We start from the raw sequence: 17404 nt of genomic DNA, 5'->3' as shown, positions 1-17404 counted from the left end.
CACGCTCTGTATGGCTATGACGTCATGGGCGCCATTGGAAAGTGTGAGTCTGTGCGCAAAGCATCATGGAGATGACAGCAAGGGAGTAGCCTGGTGACGAGGCTAAGTATATTTACATCTTTCCTGGCTGCCGGGCATGTAGACACTGGATTTTTTTGTTTTAGCAATTTGAGTTGTGTGTGTGTGTGTGTGTGTGTGTGTGTAGGGGGGGGGGGGGGGGTAGGGTGTGAAGGTTTCTGTCAGAAAATTTTTTTTTTTTTGGGGGGGGGGGGGTCCTTTATCCTTGCTCAACTAGACATCTTAATAGTTCACTATATTTACTAGGATCATAGAATTTTGTAAATTCAATCATTGTCACATTACCATAGCTATTATGTATGCTGAAAAATCTCTTGCTTGTGAGTGAATCTTAGTTTGTAATAAATCTGGTCTGAAATAATAAAACAGTCTTCATAGCAAAACAGTAGCTTGACAGATCGTTAAAAAGAGACAAGCAAGACCGACGAGTAAGTTGAGTGACCGATGGTAAATATAAATTAGCTGACACGGTGGAAGTTTCAAATCCGGTTAGTTCCCCCCCAAAAAAACGATATAAATCTAGGTTTCGCCGGTTCTGTTACAGAGTGGTGTGCAAATGTATCCAAAGAATCCACCAATCGTTTCGAAATCCAGTAACTCGTTCCCGTTCATCTGCGGCCTTAACGTTGGGGGGGGGGGGGGGGGGGGGGCATGCGGTAAATTTATCACGTTCTTGACAAGTTGTATAGACTTTTAACATTAATTCTATAAAGGAACACAATCTTTTATTGAGAACTTAAGAAGCACACTAGCATACACACATTGGCACCAGTCGGGAAAAGACGGGACGCTAGCACAGTCTATTACCCGTGCAGTTCGGCAACCATGGACAGCTGTTTCGTCCTTATTAGGACTCGTCAGCATGGCATAGCCGGTTTGCCTCAGTTAAACTCCATCGGCAAAAAAAACTGCAGGGCGACTTCGACTTTTTAAAGTCCACTTTTATTGAGAGGTTTAACGGGTGGCGCAGCATCCCACTGACGAGCTCAACATTCATTGTCTTGGGTTCCCTGTGGTCCCAGAAACAAGCTTTTTCATAATAAAAAAAAATCTTCGTATAACTTTAATTTTCAAAATGTCCACGAAATGTCTGTTAAAGGTTCTTGCCGAAAAAAAAAAGTAAGAAAAAAAAAACAATGAAGCCCCGTGGGAGGTTCGAACTCCCGACCCCTGGTTTACAAGACCAGTGCTCTGCCACTGAGCTAACGAGGCATCGCTGGGTACGGAGGTGATTTATTGCAATTATATAGCTTTGAAATAATAGAATATCGGAACATTTCCGTACGCTACACTAAATAACATAGTTTTATTTAAAAAAAAAAAAAAATTTGACTAGGGTTAGCAGAAACGTACAAAACAACCTCGCTAGCAAATTAAGTTGGCGTCAAATTCAAAGCCATTACAAATAGCAGCTAAACAAGAGGCCGAAGTCTAAAAAGCGAAAAAGATCAGCAATGAAATCGACCCAGGAGTACAAGCTGTAGCTAGAACAGTATTTTTTTTTTTAAATAATAATAAACAAGCTTTTTTTTCCTTCTGAGCTCGGTACCGGCGTAATCAATAAAACATTCGGTATTCGAACACACACAAAAACATTTTTCAGTCGAACTGATCGAGAACAAAACCGAACCATAAATCAATCACTAAAAGAAGGACCAATCTTAGTTCATATTGTATAATTCATATACGACTCAATTCAAGCAGTCGCCGCTATATCGAGCGTTTCAAAGGCGACTGCTTTGAGATGAGACAGTCTAAAATATTTCTACTGCTCCGCTGTCTCATACTGCCCTCCGGTTATTACTGCCGCGTTACTGGTACAATTTCGAGACTTTAAAATGATAGTTTTACTGATCGAAATGCTGATCGTTTTCGCTTTTTTATATGATCTATGGGTATAAAAATATTACAGTTATCGTTGGTAAATATTTCTTTCTTTCACCACCAACCTTCCAATGGGAACGCTCCGCCATTTTTAATCACCACAGGCTTCCCAACTCGTCATTTAGATAAGTGTTAGTGAGTTGAAAATCTATGTTTGATATATTTTTCGGATTTCTTGCTGCAACGCATGTTAGGTTTCCCCTCCAATTTTACGGAATTATTTTACTTCTTGCTTGTGCCCCCCCCCCCCCCCCCCCCCTCCCGTATCGCCCGTTATTTCCTATCTGACCTTTCTGGATCAAAGTGCAACGTTCACGGTAAGCGACTCAGTTTTTGTGATGATCGCGCGGGTACCCTGTGTGTCACACACCCGGTCGACCACACATTTTGAGATACTTCTGGAAAAGGAGCAGCGGGCTAGCCATAGTCTACAGGCATCCAGGCTTGATTAAATGGAATTTATAACAAGCAGCTATTGGACGAATGCGGTGATAACTATTGGGAACTTGATAATGTTGTCTGGTTGTAGTTTTATTGGATAGGTGAAATAAGTGAAAATTCATGTTAAAGTGACAATGCCTCTTTATCTGACAATAAGGTTCATTTTATGTTGCTTATTTATAGCCAAATACGTTGTTGCGCGACCTGCCAGAATCCAAAATCCCTTTCTTCGTTTGGGAATAGCGCGTAGTCAATCAAACCAAACAATCAAAACCAGACAAACAGCCCCCAAAGCTTGTGTCTGACTACGCGCTATTCCAAACGAGACAAGGATTTTGGATTCGCCGAGGTCGCGCAACAACGAATTTGGCTGTAAAGAGATAAAAAGGTGTCAACCATGATCAGGCGATTCACAAGGTTGGCTTGGGTTATTCAGTAGCGGATCTAGGAGGGTGAGGGTTTAGGGGGGTTAAATCCTCCTTTGGGCTGTCAGAAAGCCATATGTAACAAAAAAAATACCCCCCCCCACCCTTTGTCACCGAGCCAAACCTCTTTTTCGCGAAAAGCTTTATCCGCCCCTGTTATCAATAACCATGAAAAAAATTCAATGTCTTTTGATGGCGCGGATTTTAAAAGGCAATGGCCTGAGTGTGATTCCAAACTCGGCATCGAGCATTTCGGGTAAAGCCTCACTTGCACGGAACTCGAACATGCGCAGAAGCCGAACCGTGAATAGGAACAGCTCCATCCGGGCAAGTTGCTCTCCGGGACAAGAGCGCAGTCCCATGCCGTATGGAGTGAACCCCTCAGTGCTGGCCGTGCTGAAACCACCACGCGAGTCAAGGAACCTTTCTGGACGGAACTCCATGGGGGCGTCCCAGACCTTGGGATCATGGCCCATGGCCCATAAGTTGACTATCACAGTAGTGCCCTTGGGAATATGGTACCCTGCTAGGGCCGTGTCTGCCATGGCGAGATGTTGGATTGCTAGAGGCATCACACCAGTAATACGCAATACTTCGGCAATGAACGCCTCTAAATATGGCAAACGCTTTCTTCCTTCCCACGCTAGTGGTTGGACGTTCCTACTGACGTCATCAACCTGTTTCTGCGCGCGCACTTGAACATCGGGGTATTTCACAAGAAAATAGAGTATCCAGAGAAGTGTCATGGTGGGGGTCTCACTTCCTGCCATAATCATATCGTTCATTGTCATGATCACGTGATCGATGGTAAGCGTATCTGATTGGCTATTCGCAAAGCAGTTTGTCTTATTTGCTTCATCAATAAGCGCATAAGTCAGATCTCTATTAGTCGTGGTTGATATGGTGCTGTTCTGCCAGTTCTTTAAGTGATCGCGAAATTTATCGTTCAAAACATCGTCTCGTAGCTTTACCGCCTTTTCCACGCGTTTTACCATGCTGAACGGAACATATTTCAAAAACGGGAATGCATCAATAAAGCTAGTCGCAGTAAGGCCTTCGACAAATATTGTCAATGATTCCATAAGTTGCCAAAATTCTTTGTTTCCTCCTTTGTAACGCTCGCCGAATGTAATTCTGCCGACAACATTCCCTGCAGCAAAAGTCACCTCGTGGCGAGGATCAAAACTTTGGTCTCCAAAGATGAGTAACCGTTTACAAAGGTAATCGACTTCCTTTGTTATAATCTCCTGTAAACTCTCTCCTGTCTTCAGGGTATCGAAAAACTTCACTGTTTTCATGATAGTTTTCTGCTGGCGTCGTAAGGTGGGAGTGTAATTCTGAAACCCGACGCCTTTACCGTCTCGCGAAAACTTACTACCGACAAAGTGATGCGGTCGACCAGCAAATGCGTTTCCTCGCTTCATCAGCGCTTCCTTTGCAATGTCGTAGCTGTTTAATACCACCGCTAGCTGTGACCCCATATTCAATGTGTAGATGGGCCCGTAGATGTCTCCGAGTCGTGTAAGATCCAAGTGAGGTTTGCTGGATAGGAGATGAAGGTTCCCTATCAGAGGTAATGGCAATGGACCCGGGGGGAGACCTTTTCTCTTCCTTAGAATCAGCCAGGCGACGAAGTAAATGCCATAGCTTGCAAAGCATGCGAGTAAAATTCCTGCGATCATTTCTCCTTTTTGGACAGTAAAATCAATTTTCTGGAGTTTGCCTAGATAATAGGCACTAACAAGTAAGCTGACTTTTTAAGTGGCAAATTCAAGCCCAAATAAATACATAAACGGCTGAGCCCGTCACGCTAGAGAACAAACCCTCTCTGGCAAAGAAGCTTCCTGGCTGATTGATTTGCCAATCAAAACCGTCACGTGATATCTTAGTGCAGAGTTGCCTAATGGTAGAATAAAAATGACAAGCAACTGCTATTTGTCATTATTATGATAAAATATGTCATTTCTGTTTGTTTTGATCTTAATTTCCTTCACACCACAAATATGATTGTAATGATTAGTCGGGAGGAGTTCAGTGGTACAGTTGAGATATGCGAGTGAGTTGAAGGTTTACAATCTGGTCTTATTTATAGTAGAATAGGTATTAGGTTTGATTGACAAGCACTGACCACGTGCGCAGAGGGCAGTGATTGGACGGTACTTGACAATGCAAACAGTTACATCAGATATCATTAACTGTCGGCAAAATCAGCGATAACAAAGGAAAGCTTTGAAAGGATTAAGGGATACAAAACGAATGTCCTTTGCCATGAAACTAAGGGAGTCGGTAGGAAAGTTAAAAAGGTAACTTTGTAGAAACAAATATTTAACTTGTAATAGAAAGTTACTGAACGTAAAGGGGCAAGAGGGGTCGTCACTCAAGTAGCGTAGGTGTGGTATTTGCTGACTTAGATTAGCATAAGTAATCAGATTACCAAAAACAGTAGAGCTAAGCACAACTTATAGCGCGAGGCTGTCACCGGCGCATTCGATACGGATTTCATAATTTTTCGTAGTCTAAAATTCAGAACTACCGGTTTTCGAAGCAAGGTAAGTAATCTGTTATGTCTTATTTTTGTTTAATTTATATAACAGATTACTATGCGCCGATGACAGCCTTGCAGACTTTCCACCTCGCAGGCTAATAATAGTTTGCTTCGCTCCGTGTTCAGCCGAGCGTACCTAATTGTCCAACGGCGCCGCTGTCTCATACTGCCCTCCGGTTATTACTGCCGCGTTACTGGTACAATTTCGAGACTTTAAAATGATAGTTTTACTGATCGAAATGCTGATCGTTTCCGCTTTTTTATATGATCTATGGGTATAAAAATATTACAGTTATCGTTGGTAAATATTTCTTTCTTTCACCACCAACCTTCCAATGGGAACGCTCCGCCATTTTTAATCACCACAGGCTTCCCAACTCGTCATTTAGATGAGTGTTAGTGAGTTGAAAATCTATGTTTGATATATTTTTCGGATTTCTTGCTGCAACGCATGTTAGGTTTTCCCTCCAATTTTACGGAATTATTTTACTTCTTGCTTGTGCCCCCCCCCCCACCCCCCCCCCCTCCCCCTCCCGTATCGCCCGTTATTTCCTATCTGACCTTTCTGGATCAAAGTGCAACGTTCACGGTAAGCGACTCAGTTTTTGTGATGATCGCGCGGGTACCCTGTGTGTCACACACCCGGTCGACCACACATTTTGAGATACTTCTGGAAAAGGAGCAGCGGGCTAGCCATAGTCTACAGGCATCCAGGCTTGATTAAATGGAATTTATAACAAGCAGCTATTGGACGAATGCGGTGATAACTATTGGGAACTTGATAATGTTGTCTGGTTGTAGTTTTATTGGATAGGTGAAATAAGTGAAAATTCATGTTAAAGTGACAATGCCTCTTTATCTGACAATAAGGTTCATTTTATGTTGCTTATTTATAGCCAAATACGTTGTTGCGCGACCTGCCAGAATCCAAAATCCCTTTCTTCGTTTGGGAATAGCGCGTAGTCAATCAAACCAAACAATCAAAACCAGACAAACAGCCCCCAAAGCTTGTGTCTGACTACGCGCTATTCCAAACGAGACAAGGATTTTGGATTCGCCGAGGTCGCGCAACAACGAATTTGGCTGTAAAGAGATAAAAAGGTGTCAACCATGATCAGGCGATTCACAAGGTTGGCTTGGGTTATTCAGTAGCGGATCTAGGAGGGTGAGGGTTTAGGGGGGTTAAATCCTCCTTTGGGCTGTCAGAAAGCCATATGTAACAAAAAAATACCCCCCCCCCCCCCCCACCCTTTGTCACATAGCCAAACCCCTTTTTCGCGAAAAGCTTTATCCGCCCCTGTTATCAATAACCATGAAAAAAATTCAATGTCTTTTGATGGCGCGGATTTTAAAAGGCAATGGCCTGAGTGTGATTCCAAACTCGCCATCGAGCATTTCGGGTAAAGCCTCACTTGCACGGAACTCGAACATGCGCAGAAGCCGAACCGTGAATAGGAACAGCTCCATCCGGGCAAGTTGCTCTCCGGGACAAGAGCGCAGCCCCATGCCGTATGGAGTGAACCCCTCAGTGCTGGCCGTGCTGAAACCACCACGCGAGTCAAGGAACCTTTCTGGACGGAACTCCATGGGGGCGTCCCAGACCTTGGGATCATGGCCCATGGCCCATAAGTTGACTATCACAGTAGTGCCCTTGGGAATATGGTACCCTGCTAGGGCCGTGTCTGCCATGGCGAGATGTTGGATTGCTAGAGGCATCACACCAGTAATACGCAATACTTCGGCAATGAACGCCTCTAAATATGGCAAACGCTTTCTTCCTTCCCACGCTAGTGGTTGGACGTTCCTACTGACGTCATCAACCTGTTTCTGCGCGCGCACTTGAACATCGGGGTATTTCACAAGAAAATAGAGTATCCAGAGAAGTGTCATGGTGGGGGTCTCACTTCCTGCCATAATCATATCGTTCATTGTCATGATCACGTGATCGATGGTAAGCGTATCTGATTGGCTATTCGCAAAGCAGTTTGTCTTATTTGCTTCATCAATAAGCGCATAAGTCAGATCTCTATTAGTCGTGGTTGATATGGTGCTGTTCTGCAAGTTCTTTAAGTGATCGCAAAATTTATCGTTCAAAACATCGTCTCGTAGCTTTACCGCCTTTTCCACGCGTTTTACCATGCTGAACGGAACATATTTCAAAAACGGGAATGCATCAATAAAGCTAGTCGCAGTAAGGCCTTCGACAAATATTGTCAATGATTCCATAAGTTGCCAAAATTCTTCGTTTCCTCCTTTGTAACGCTCGCCGAATGTAATTCTGCCGACAACATTCCCTGCAGCAAAAGTCACCTCGCGGCGAGGATCAAAACTTTGGTCTCCAAAGATGAGTAACCGTTTACAAAGGTAATCGACTTCCTTTGTTATAATCTCCTGTAAACTCTCTCCTGTCTTCAGGGTATCGAAAAACTTCACTGTTTTCATGATAGTTTTCTGCTGGCGTCGTAAGGTGGGAGTGTAATTCTGAAACCCGACGCCTTTACCGTCTCGCGAAAACTTACTACCGACAAAGTGATGCGGTCGACCAGCAAATGCGTTTCCTCGCTTCATCAGCGCTTCCTTTGCAATGTCGTAGCTGTTTAATACCACCGCTAGCTGTGACCCCATATTCAATGTGTAGATGGGCCCGTAGATGTCTCCGAGTCGTGTAAGATCCAAGTGAGGTTTGCTGGATAGGAGATGAAGGTTTCCTATCATAGGTAATGGCAATGGACCCGGGGGGAGACCTTTTCTTTTCCTTAGAATCAGCCAGGCGACGAAGTAAATGCCATAGCTTGCAAAGCATGCGAGTAAAATTCCTGCGATCATTTCTCCTTTTTGGACAGTAAAATCAATTTTCTGGAGTTTGCCTAGATAATAGGCACTAACAAGTAAGCTGACTTTTTATGTGGCAAATTCAAGCCCAAATAAATACATAAACGGCTGAGCCCGTCACGCTAGAGAACAAACCCTCTCTGGCAAAGAAGCTTCCTGGCTGATTGATTTGCCAATCAAAACCGTCACGTGATATCTTAGTGCAGAGTTGTCTAATGGTAGAATAAAAATGACAAGCAACTGCTATTTGTCATTATTATGATAAAATATGTCATTTCTGTTTGTTTTGATCTTAATTTCCTTCACACCACAAATATGATTGTAATGATTAGTCGGGAGGAGTTCAGTGGTACAGTTGAGATATGCGAGTGAGTTGAAGGTTTACAATCTGGTCTTATTTATAGTAGAATAGGTATTAGGTTTGATTGACAAGCACTGACCACGTGCGCAGAGGGCAGTGATTGGACGGTACTTGACAATGCAAACAGCTACATCAGATATCATTAACTGTCGGCAAAATCATCGATAACAAAGGAAAGCTTTGAAAGGATTAAGGGATACAAAACGAATGTCCTTTGCCATGAAACTAAGGGAGTCGGTAGGAAAGTTAAAAAGGTAACTTTGTAGAAACAAATATTTAACTTGTAATCGAAAGTTACTGAACGTAAAGGGGCAAGAGGGGTCGTCACTCAAGTAGCGTAGGTGTGGTGTTTGCTGACTTAGATTAGCATAAGTAATCAGATTACCAAAAACAGTAGAGCTAAGCACAACTTATAGCGCGAGGCTGTCACCGGCGCATTCGATACGGATTTCATAATTTTTCGTGGTCTAAAATTCAGAACTATCGGTTTTTGAAGCAAGGTAAGTAATCTGTTATGTCTTATTTTTGTTTAATTTATATAACAGATTACTATGCGCCGATGACAGCCTTGCAGACTTTCCACCTCGCAGGCTAATAATAGTTTGCTTCGCTCCGTGTTCAGCCGAGCGTACCTAATTGTCCAACGGCGCCGGTCAAGGATTCAAATCGCTGCTTACTCGTTTTAAAAAATGGCTAGCGGCCAGGGAAAATGATTTAGCTCGGATGTTTTGCCACATATCGAATTTAAGTGTATCCTGGCATAGGCCTGCGAGATAAAAATATTTCGTTTGTTCTATTTTCCTCGCGAATTTCGACGGTATTCGAGTGCTACCGAAAATGGCGCCTCCAACCTTGTTTCTTTCCTTAGTAGGGGGAGAGAAGTCATATATTCCGTTACGAAAACCCCCCAAAATCGTATATTACACACAAATATGACAGCAACAAGGTATTTTCTAAGTTGTAAGGCAATTTTATTGGCAATGTTTCACAAAAAATCGCGACTTCAATCCACTCGTTTTACCTCTAAGAATAACAGCCGATTCCAAGCTACGAACAAGCTTCGAAACCATTGCCTGGGCTACCTGTGGTCCTACGTGGAGCGTTGATGATACCGACAGTCAACGTCCGACATTAAAAGGAACTCTATCAACAGAAGACTCGTTAACTAACTGATTCAACGGAAAGTAGAAGACAGATGAGTTCCGAAACATGGTGCGATCCCACAAAGGTCATTATTTCACTAATTCTTATAATTAAACGAACATCTTCCTATTCAAGCTAAATCAATAAAAACTAATAATGCTTCAAGAATGCTTTTAACCTTGAACACTCCTTTTAGCTAGAGCAAATATCTTCACTTTGTCTATTTGCTTACTACAATAAGTAAAATACGAATTCATTCTAACATAATCTATCATAACATGGTTTATATTTTTAATGACACACGCCTATCGCACTACAATGCCAATTTCAGTCAAGATTTTAGTGAATCGAATATTTCAGCCAAAGTAACGACACCAAAGGTCATAAAATACGACCAACCTCAAATCTCTCGGACGGTTTGTACTTATACAGCCTCACTGCCCCGCGAGGCCAAAAACTCACAGTGTGCGGGCGTCGATCGAACGAAATCACGTCTCTCGCGAGCAGTTTCTGTGCTGGCGAGAAGCAAAGTGCAAGCGTGAAATTTTTCTCACCGTGTGCGTTGAGCTTTAGAATCTGCACTAACAGGCCATCCGCTTTACATTATCAGTCACATACTCGAAGAAACTTTCAAAAGACACAATTCTTTTACAATTTTGAATTTTTTTCGCGTTTCCCGTTAAAAATCATCGGAGATTGTTACGTAATGGACCGGACGTAAACAGGTGACAATGCGGCTTTGAGGCACAGTCATTTATTACATGTGCGGTTACAGTACGATAACCACTTCCGTAGCAGTCCTAGTTCCGTAGACATGACGGAAAAAACATGACGTGACGCTTTAAATAAGCCCATTTCACATCGAATAAGGCGGAAAATTTATCTGAGTACTAAGTAACTTATAGCAAACAAAATATAAAGTGCGATATTTTTTAAATTGATGCGACTTTTTGTAAAGTGTCATTGAAATTTGAGCTTTTCGTCCCTGAACTGATTACACAGGGCAATGATGATCAAGGAAAAATTATCTTAAAAAGCCAAAATCTGGTTATGTGCACTTCGGCCTCACGTTATTTGTGTTTTCAAAATCAGTCCGTAATACAAGGAACCTATAGCCATTGTAAGAAATTGTGTCTTCTCTCTCTATCTGGAATTGCGCGTTTTCCAGGTTTTTCCGTCATGTCAGTTCCGTAACACTCAGCATTTGTTTTTATCTTTTTGCCTAGAATATTGTAGATTTAAACATTACAAAACTACTTAAATGATGAAAAACTATTAACCTTTCCTGAGATATAAATCCAGCTTATTTCATTCAATGGTTGGTTCAGAAAGTATCGTCATTTTGAAGCGCTTTTCATAATTGGGTGCTAAAATGAGCGGCGTTTATATTTACTGCACAGTGAACTGACCCGCGTCACGAAAGTCGGATAAAAACAATACCTCCTTCAACAAAAATTTCCTAATTTTTATACGAATGCTAATAAGAAATAATGTCTGTTTATGTATATAAGTTTTTTTTCTGGCTTGATGCGATTTTTTTTTTTTTTTTACATTGCTTTTAGTTTTTCGTGATTCCCGGAGGACGTGGGAATAGTTCCGTATCACCCTGCGCCCATAGTGTGTTTTGGGTTTGTCTGCAGATATAAAGCCGCGAAAAGGATTGATTTGATTATCCTGTTCTCAATTAATTATTTTAATCCCAGTAATGTTAATTCTACACGGTTAATTTTTATTATGTGGGCCTTTTATTTCAGTCATTCGGCTGAATAAAAGAACTTCATTTTAAAGACAACCTCATTGATATTGTTAGCGCTCGATAAAATATTATTCTATATTTAAATAATTACTGAAACTGTGATTGATATATCAATATGATAGGATGATTAAATAAAACGGCCAAAATTTACCATAGTATAATCATTAGTTGGCAAACTTACAAAGGGATATGGGATTGTTATTGCAGAACTCTTAAAATAACTACAACGCATTGGCGGCCGTAGAATTCACATTTTGTTCTTGTAAATAAAAACGGTTTTTTGTTGAGCTCTCGTACACGAAAATTATCATAATCACCCAATTCTAGGCTCACCTTATCCTCTACATTTTTGCATTTTGCCGTTTCAGTATTTGTATGGGTTGTGGCATTTATTTAGAAGAATTCAGAATCAGACCGTTTTGTTTCTATATGGATTTGTTAGCGACACGCGAGCGAAAGCCCATTGACGGTTGTTGGTTGTTGGGGCGGCAGAGTGGTCCCATAAGTGGGGGGGCGAAACTTGGGGGGAGGGGTGGGTAGTGGTTTCAAATTTGTTGTCAGTTGCATATGTACCGCTTGGTTTAAAAAAACGTTCATATATAAAGAAGCATCCGCTTAGAAAAGTGCCCCCCCCCACTTTCAAAGGTAGGGGGGGCTGGCGCCCCCCTGCCCCCCCCCTTCTGTCGCCCCTGTAACCTGCTGCATTTAAAAGTTAAAATCATTTTTATACATTAATTTTACGCAAAAAGAAAGGGATGTGATATGTTATTCAGTCAATATGGTTTTTTTTTATTGATTTTCAAATGAAAACATCTCGTACCAGACGACAGAATTTTTGAGTGATACGGAACTATGCCCGCTGTTACGGAACTACTCCCACTATGTGCAAACAGAAAATACCATATGAATCAATAAAATTTGAAAATGTGTAGTCTTTTCTTTGCATATTATATGCATAAATAAATTTGTAGTCGTCTTAGAAAAAATCATGAGCATTGGGCCCTCCGCAAAAAAGATAGAGTAATTTTAATATGAAGTGATACGGAACTGGTTATCATACTGTAAGGTTGGGTTTGAGTGATTTCGAAAAGCGCATTTTTCTCAGAGCAACTATGTCGTTATGATTTCGTATCTGACAGCCCATATCTTTTGGGTTCGCTTCTAATAAGGACAGTGGCGGATCCAGGGGTGCATATCAATATTTGGGCGACCTTCAAACACGGTCGGTCAATCTCTTGGAGGCCTGGGTCTATGGACTTTTCAAGAATAGTAAGAAAAGGATTTGACCAAGCGATCAAGTTTTTCTTGACAAACTTTTGCCTCGAGTGTCAAATTGACAGGCAAATTGACCAGCATTTTTCACCATGTTTTCTGTAGATCAGGGAAACGGGGAAACTTTAGCTCTTCTAAATATGGGCATGAATGCCCATATAAGGCAATACATACGAAGGACACTATCCGTGGGGGATATGTTTGATATGGTGACGGGGGTGACATGTCACCCCCCTTGTTGGGCGAAAAGAAAAGCATTTTGGAAAAAAAAAAAAACATTAAATCATCGCAAAATATAACAGCCGAATTCGATGTTATCGCGACGATATTCACTGGACGAAAACAAGACACTGTTCGCTACAGAAAGCCAGGCCACTGCACTAGGCGAAACATGGCATGAATTATGAATCAGAATGTTCTGACTGGTGGAACAGAAAAGCCGTAAACCCCAAAGGGATAAAAGCACTTTTCAAAAACATTTTTAAACCGCCCTTATAGATAGCACATTGGGTGTGGTCGAAGCAATTTCTAACCCTAAGCTCTAAAATCCCTGTGATACCCGTGGGGCAGCACCGGATGCCGAATATCGAGGATGCTGCCTTCATTCACTAAATCTAGTTATTTGCCACGCCTGCAATATAGTACGCAATATGTTGGATCTTGCCAAGGGCTTTTCAAGTTTTTTGACAACGCGCCGGCAGAATTCATTCAAAATCGTGTTGTGATTGATGCTTTTCACCCCAAAATAGAATGCGCAATCTGGAAGATTCCACGATACGAACGCAATTATAGTATCGATTGACGGAATAGAGGCCCGTAGGCCTTTTATGGCAACGCAACCATGGCGGGTTGCCTTAGACGCGAAATTTAATTCCCACAAACTTAAATATCGCGAAATTTGATTACCTCCTCCTTGTTATTCTCGTTTTTTTCAAAAAAATTGAGAAGACGATCAAGTGTCTTACCACTTGATCTTTATGGTGGCTTTATGACAATAGGACCGCCATTTAGACCTGACGGGTTGAATGGATATCAATATGACAGATGACAGAAAGACGGTGTTCGTATAGTTGCCCTCTCGTATCTATACAAGGAGAGCTATCGAGGTGATTTCAAGCTGTCGAATCATCGTCTAAGTGGCTGATCCAGGACTTCTATAACGTTGCGGGGATAAGGGAAGGAAGGCTCAACTGTAAAAAAAATACATGGTGGGAGGTAAACATTTGTGGTTTTCAGCAACAATACTTTTCTTCTAAAATTGGAGCCGCCTATGATTTTGTGCCTTAAAGCCGCATTGTCACCAGTTCACTTCCGGAGGTCCGACGGAAACCTCAACGTTAAGAGACAAAAGAATCTATTAGAATCCGAGATATTAAACAGGCCATCCGCTCTAAATTATCAATCACATCCTCAAAGAAACTTCCAATAAACACACTGCTTTCGATATTTTGAAATATTTTTTCGCGTTTTCCGTTAAAAATCATCGGAGATTGTAGCGTAATCGACCGGAAGTAAACTGGTGACAATGCGGCTTTAAGACCAAATCAGGGGAAAACGCCGGATACAAAAGAAAAGTCTCCCAAAAGTGAAAATACTTAACCGGATAAGTAGAAGTACAGATTAGCCATGTCCAATCCTTTAATGTCTCTTAGTGTGCGTCCCGCCTTTGCTTATATAAACAAAACCGTTATACCTAATTAAAAGGATAATAGAAAAGGGGCTAATTAGGATTTTTATTGGATTAAATATGTCATGGTGCTAGAAAGGGCCCATGGCTCAGCTTATTTTTCTTAAAGTAATTATCTATGTCGAAATAGATTTGGCTTTTAGGGCTCTTTTGCACCTACTCAAACAAAAGGACTACAAACAAAGACTACAAAGAAATGATAATCTTTCAAAGGTAACAGCCTGCTCAATTTATCTGACACTTTGGTGAATTTTTCACAATATTTACATTACTGGATGACATTCCTTTGTATCTACGTCTACTAAACAGTAAACGCGTCTCAAAGGAAGCGAATATGGAGAGCAACAAGAATTGCGAAAAGTTCGAAGAGTTTTTTCTAGTTTGGGAAAGCAGCTGTAGGAACTTTATTGACGACTTCTCATTTGCAAACGAGGAAGCAAGGCTGTCGCGATTAAGAATCCATGTGTTTTTACGGAAAGACACTCCGTTAAAAGCGCTGCCACCAGCACACGACTGGGTAGAATTACACTACTCTCTGACTACTTGTCCGTTCGCCTCAGATACGTGCATTGTCGCTGAATTACTGCAGAGATTTGGAGCATGCGCAGATAAACAGGAGCTCTGTGTAGAAAGCCCTTCTACAATATACCTCATCGCAGACAAAGGGAGGAAATACGAGGAAGTCATTGAGCTGTTGACCTACAGGAACACTCGGCTAAGATTTGTGGAAATAGACGGTCGAGATAACACTATTTTAGATATTCTTGATTCCGCGTGCAAGTTTTGTAAACTTGTTTTCAGTACAGTAGAGGAAAGGGATCTGCATAATCTAGAAAGTCATAATTTTTTTTGTGCCCACCCCGAATGCCCGCATCACACGAAGAGATTTTATACAGAGAAAGACCTCCAGGGACACATTCAGGGACAGACTATGTGCCCATATTGTGACGACTCAATTTTCTGCTCAGACCAAGCAAGACGAGAGCATATGAAAACAATTCACGATATTCTCGAACCAATATCTCCACGAGATAAAAATAACAATGCTCTAACATGCCAGTTTTGCCCGGAGAGAAAATTTACGTCTCGAGAGCAGGTGGAAATCCATATGAAAAATTGCCACAAAAAATGCAACTGCTCTTGTGGAAAGTACTTCAAGACGCGTGATGACTACATCGAGCATTTCTACACTGTGTACCCATTAGCATGTTTTGAGAACCGGAAGTGCCCTCATCGGTTCCAAAGCGTGATGCATCAGGCAGCCCACCACAGAGAGGACCACTTCGCCACGCACCCGTTCTATTGTGTCCCTTGTCAACATTGGCAGTCTGAGTCAGGTTCCCGGCAAAGAATGTGCTTTAGAGACGAGAAAAGCCTGCGCATCCATGGGAAAGCCCTAGGACACGACGAGGACGAGATGTATTTGATGGCGTCACATGAATCGAAGAGGCTCAATGCCCCAGGTCAGCGGCGCGCACCATCACGGACATGCTCGGCAATCAATTACTGCTAGGTTAGGATAGAGGGAACCACAAATTGAGAATAGATAGGCATAGTATATATGATATAGGCGATACCTATTATTGTCCAAGAGCTCTACCCTTTAACGACACCTAGGTTAGGATAGAGGGAATCACAAATAGATAGATAGGCATAGCTAGTAGATATGATATAGGCGATACCCATTATTGTCCAAGAGCTCCACCCTTTAACGACACCTAGGTTAGGATAGAGGGAACCACAAATAGATAGATAGGCATAGTTAGTAGATATGGTATAGGCGATACCCATTATTGTCCAAGAGCTCCACCCTTTAACGACACCTAGGTTAGGATAGAGGGAACCACAAATAGATAGATAGGCATAGTTAGTAGATATGATATAGGCGATACCTATTATTGTGCAAGAGCTCCACCCTTTAACGACACCTCCTTTTTATCTTTTTTTATAGATAAGCATTTTAAAAAATATAGAAAAGCAGGCCCGTACCCATGGGGGGAGGTGTAGGCGTACAAACGCACCCCCCACACACACACAACAGCCGAAGGTCCATTTTCAGTTCTCATTGGACGTGCTATTTGTAGACTATAAAGCATATAAGCTAGATCACTCTGGTATTCCATCAATGCTTATGTCAGACATTTTTGTAGCCAAATCGGACAATAAATGTCCCTTTGAGATACTGCAAGACATTAAAAAAATCCCTTTTTGTTCATTTGGGGGTGGTCAGATTTTTATCAGAAAACTCTTTCTCCAAGAAAAATCCTGGATATGGGCCTGGAAAAAGAACCTCAATGATCAACAGTAAACACCCACATATAAGAACCTACCTGCTGGAATTTGAAATATTAAGCACCCTTTTTGTAAGAAACCTTATCAGCCTGGTTGAGAAGAATAGGTTCTTATCTGGAAGATCACTCAAAACTTTTGTCAAAATTTGGATTTACAGTTGATAAAACACTATTAATTTGAAACCCCCATGGTGGAGAGCAGTTTTGAATGGGAATCTGTCCAGAGGGGGTGGCAGAATTGATAGTTTTGGAATCCTAGGCATGTCCTCACACTAGGGGAGTGAGGGCAATTAGAAAAACAACCTGAGGGTACTGGCTCATCTCAGATTGCTTGTCTAAAATGTCCTGTAGTTTGTACCTTTTGCACCCCAAAGGGTTGGGGCATTTGACAGAACAAACCAGTCCCCAAACAACAGACACACGGCAATCCCCAAACCACAGAACACACCAATCCCCAAACAACAGACACATGCCAATCCCCAAACAACAGACAAACCAATTCCCAAAGAACAGAACACACCAATCCCCAATCCACAGTAAATACCAATCCCCAAACCACAGACACACCAATCCCCAAACCACAGACACACCATTCCCCAAACCACAGACACACCAATCCCCAAACCACAGTACACACCAATCCCCAAACCACAGACACACCAATCCCCAAACCACAGTACACACCAATC

General features: G+C 41.9%; 3 protein-coding genes and 1 non-coding gene across 4 annotated transcripts; 1 reads left to right on the top strand and 3 right to left on the bottom strand.

Moving 5' to 3' along the window:
- Positions 1-1218: 1218 nt before the first annotated feature.
- On the bottom strand, positions 1219-1290 carry Trnat-ugu. The gene has a single exon. It is a non-coding gene; the product is annotated as a tRNA-Thr (tRNA).
- Positions 1291-2472: 1182 nt separating this feature from the next.
- LOC5518564 (steroid 17-alpha-hydroxylase/17,20 lyase) lies at positions 2473-5019 on the bottom strand. Its single transcript, XM_001638519.3, has one exon. It carries the CDS (start codon positions 4508-4510, stop codon positions 3008-3010), a length of 1503 nt encoding a protein of 500 aa, XP_001638569.2. The 5' UTR covers positions 4511-5019; the 3' UTR covers positions 2473-3007.
- Positions 5020-6155: 1136 nt separating this feature from the next.
- LOC5496305 (steroid 17-alpha-hydroxylase/17,20 lyase) lies at positions 6156-8582 on the bottom strand. Its single transcript, XM_048734479.1, has one exon. It carries the CDS (start codon positions 8197-8199, stop codon positions 6697-6699), a length of 1503 nt encoding a protein of 500 aa, XP_048590436.1. The 5' UTR covers positions 8200-8582; the 3' UTR covers positions 6156-6696.
- Positions 8583-14154: 5572 nt separating this feature from the next.
- On the top strand, positions 14155-16639 carry LOC5518619. The gene is made up of 2 exons (XM_048734484.1): positions 14155-15974; positions 16286-16639. Exon 1 carries the CDS (start codon positions 14759-14761, stop codon positions 15935-15937), a length of 1179 nt encoding a protein of 392 aa, XP_048590441.1. The 5' UTR covers positions 14155-14758; the 3' UTR covers positions 15938-15974; positions 16286-16639.
- Positions 16640-17404: the final 765 nt, after the last annotated feature.

This window comes from Nematostella vectensis, chromosome 11 (genome assembly GCF_932526225.1).
Source record: "Nematostella vectensis chromosome 11, jaNemVect1.1, whole genome shotgun sequence".
Classification (NCBI taxonomy): domain Eukaryota; kingdom Metazoa; phylum Cnidaria; class Anthozoa; order Actiniaria; family Edwardsiidae; genus Nematostella; species Nematostella vectensis.
This window is presented reverse-complemented; position numbering and strand designations above follow the sequence as displayed.

What these genes read in the sequence shown, in the direction of transcription:
- LOC5496305 (XM_048734479.1), bottom strand. Translation starts at nt 8,199, where the DNA reads ATGATCGCAGGAATTTTACTCGCATGCTTTGCAAGCTATGGCATTTAC.
- LOC5518619 (XM_048734484.1), top strand. Translation starts at nt 14,759, where the DNA reads ATGGAGAGCAACAAGAATTGCGAAAAGTTCGAAGAGTTTTTTCTAGTT.
- LOC5518564 (XM_001638519.3), bottom strand. Translation starts at nt 4,510, where the DNA reads ATGATCGCAGGAATTTTACTCGCATGCTTTGCAAGCTATGGCATTTAC.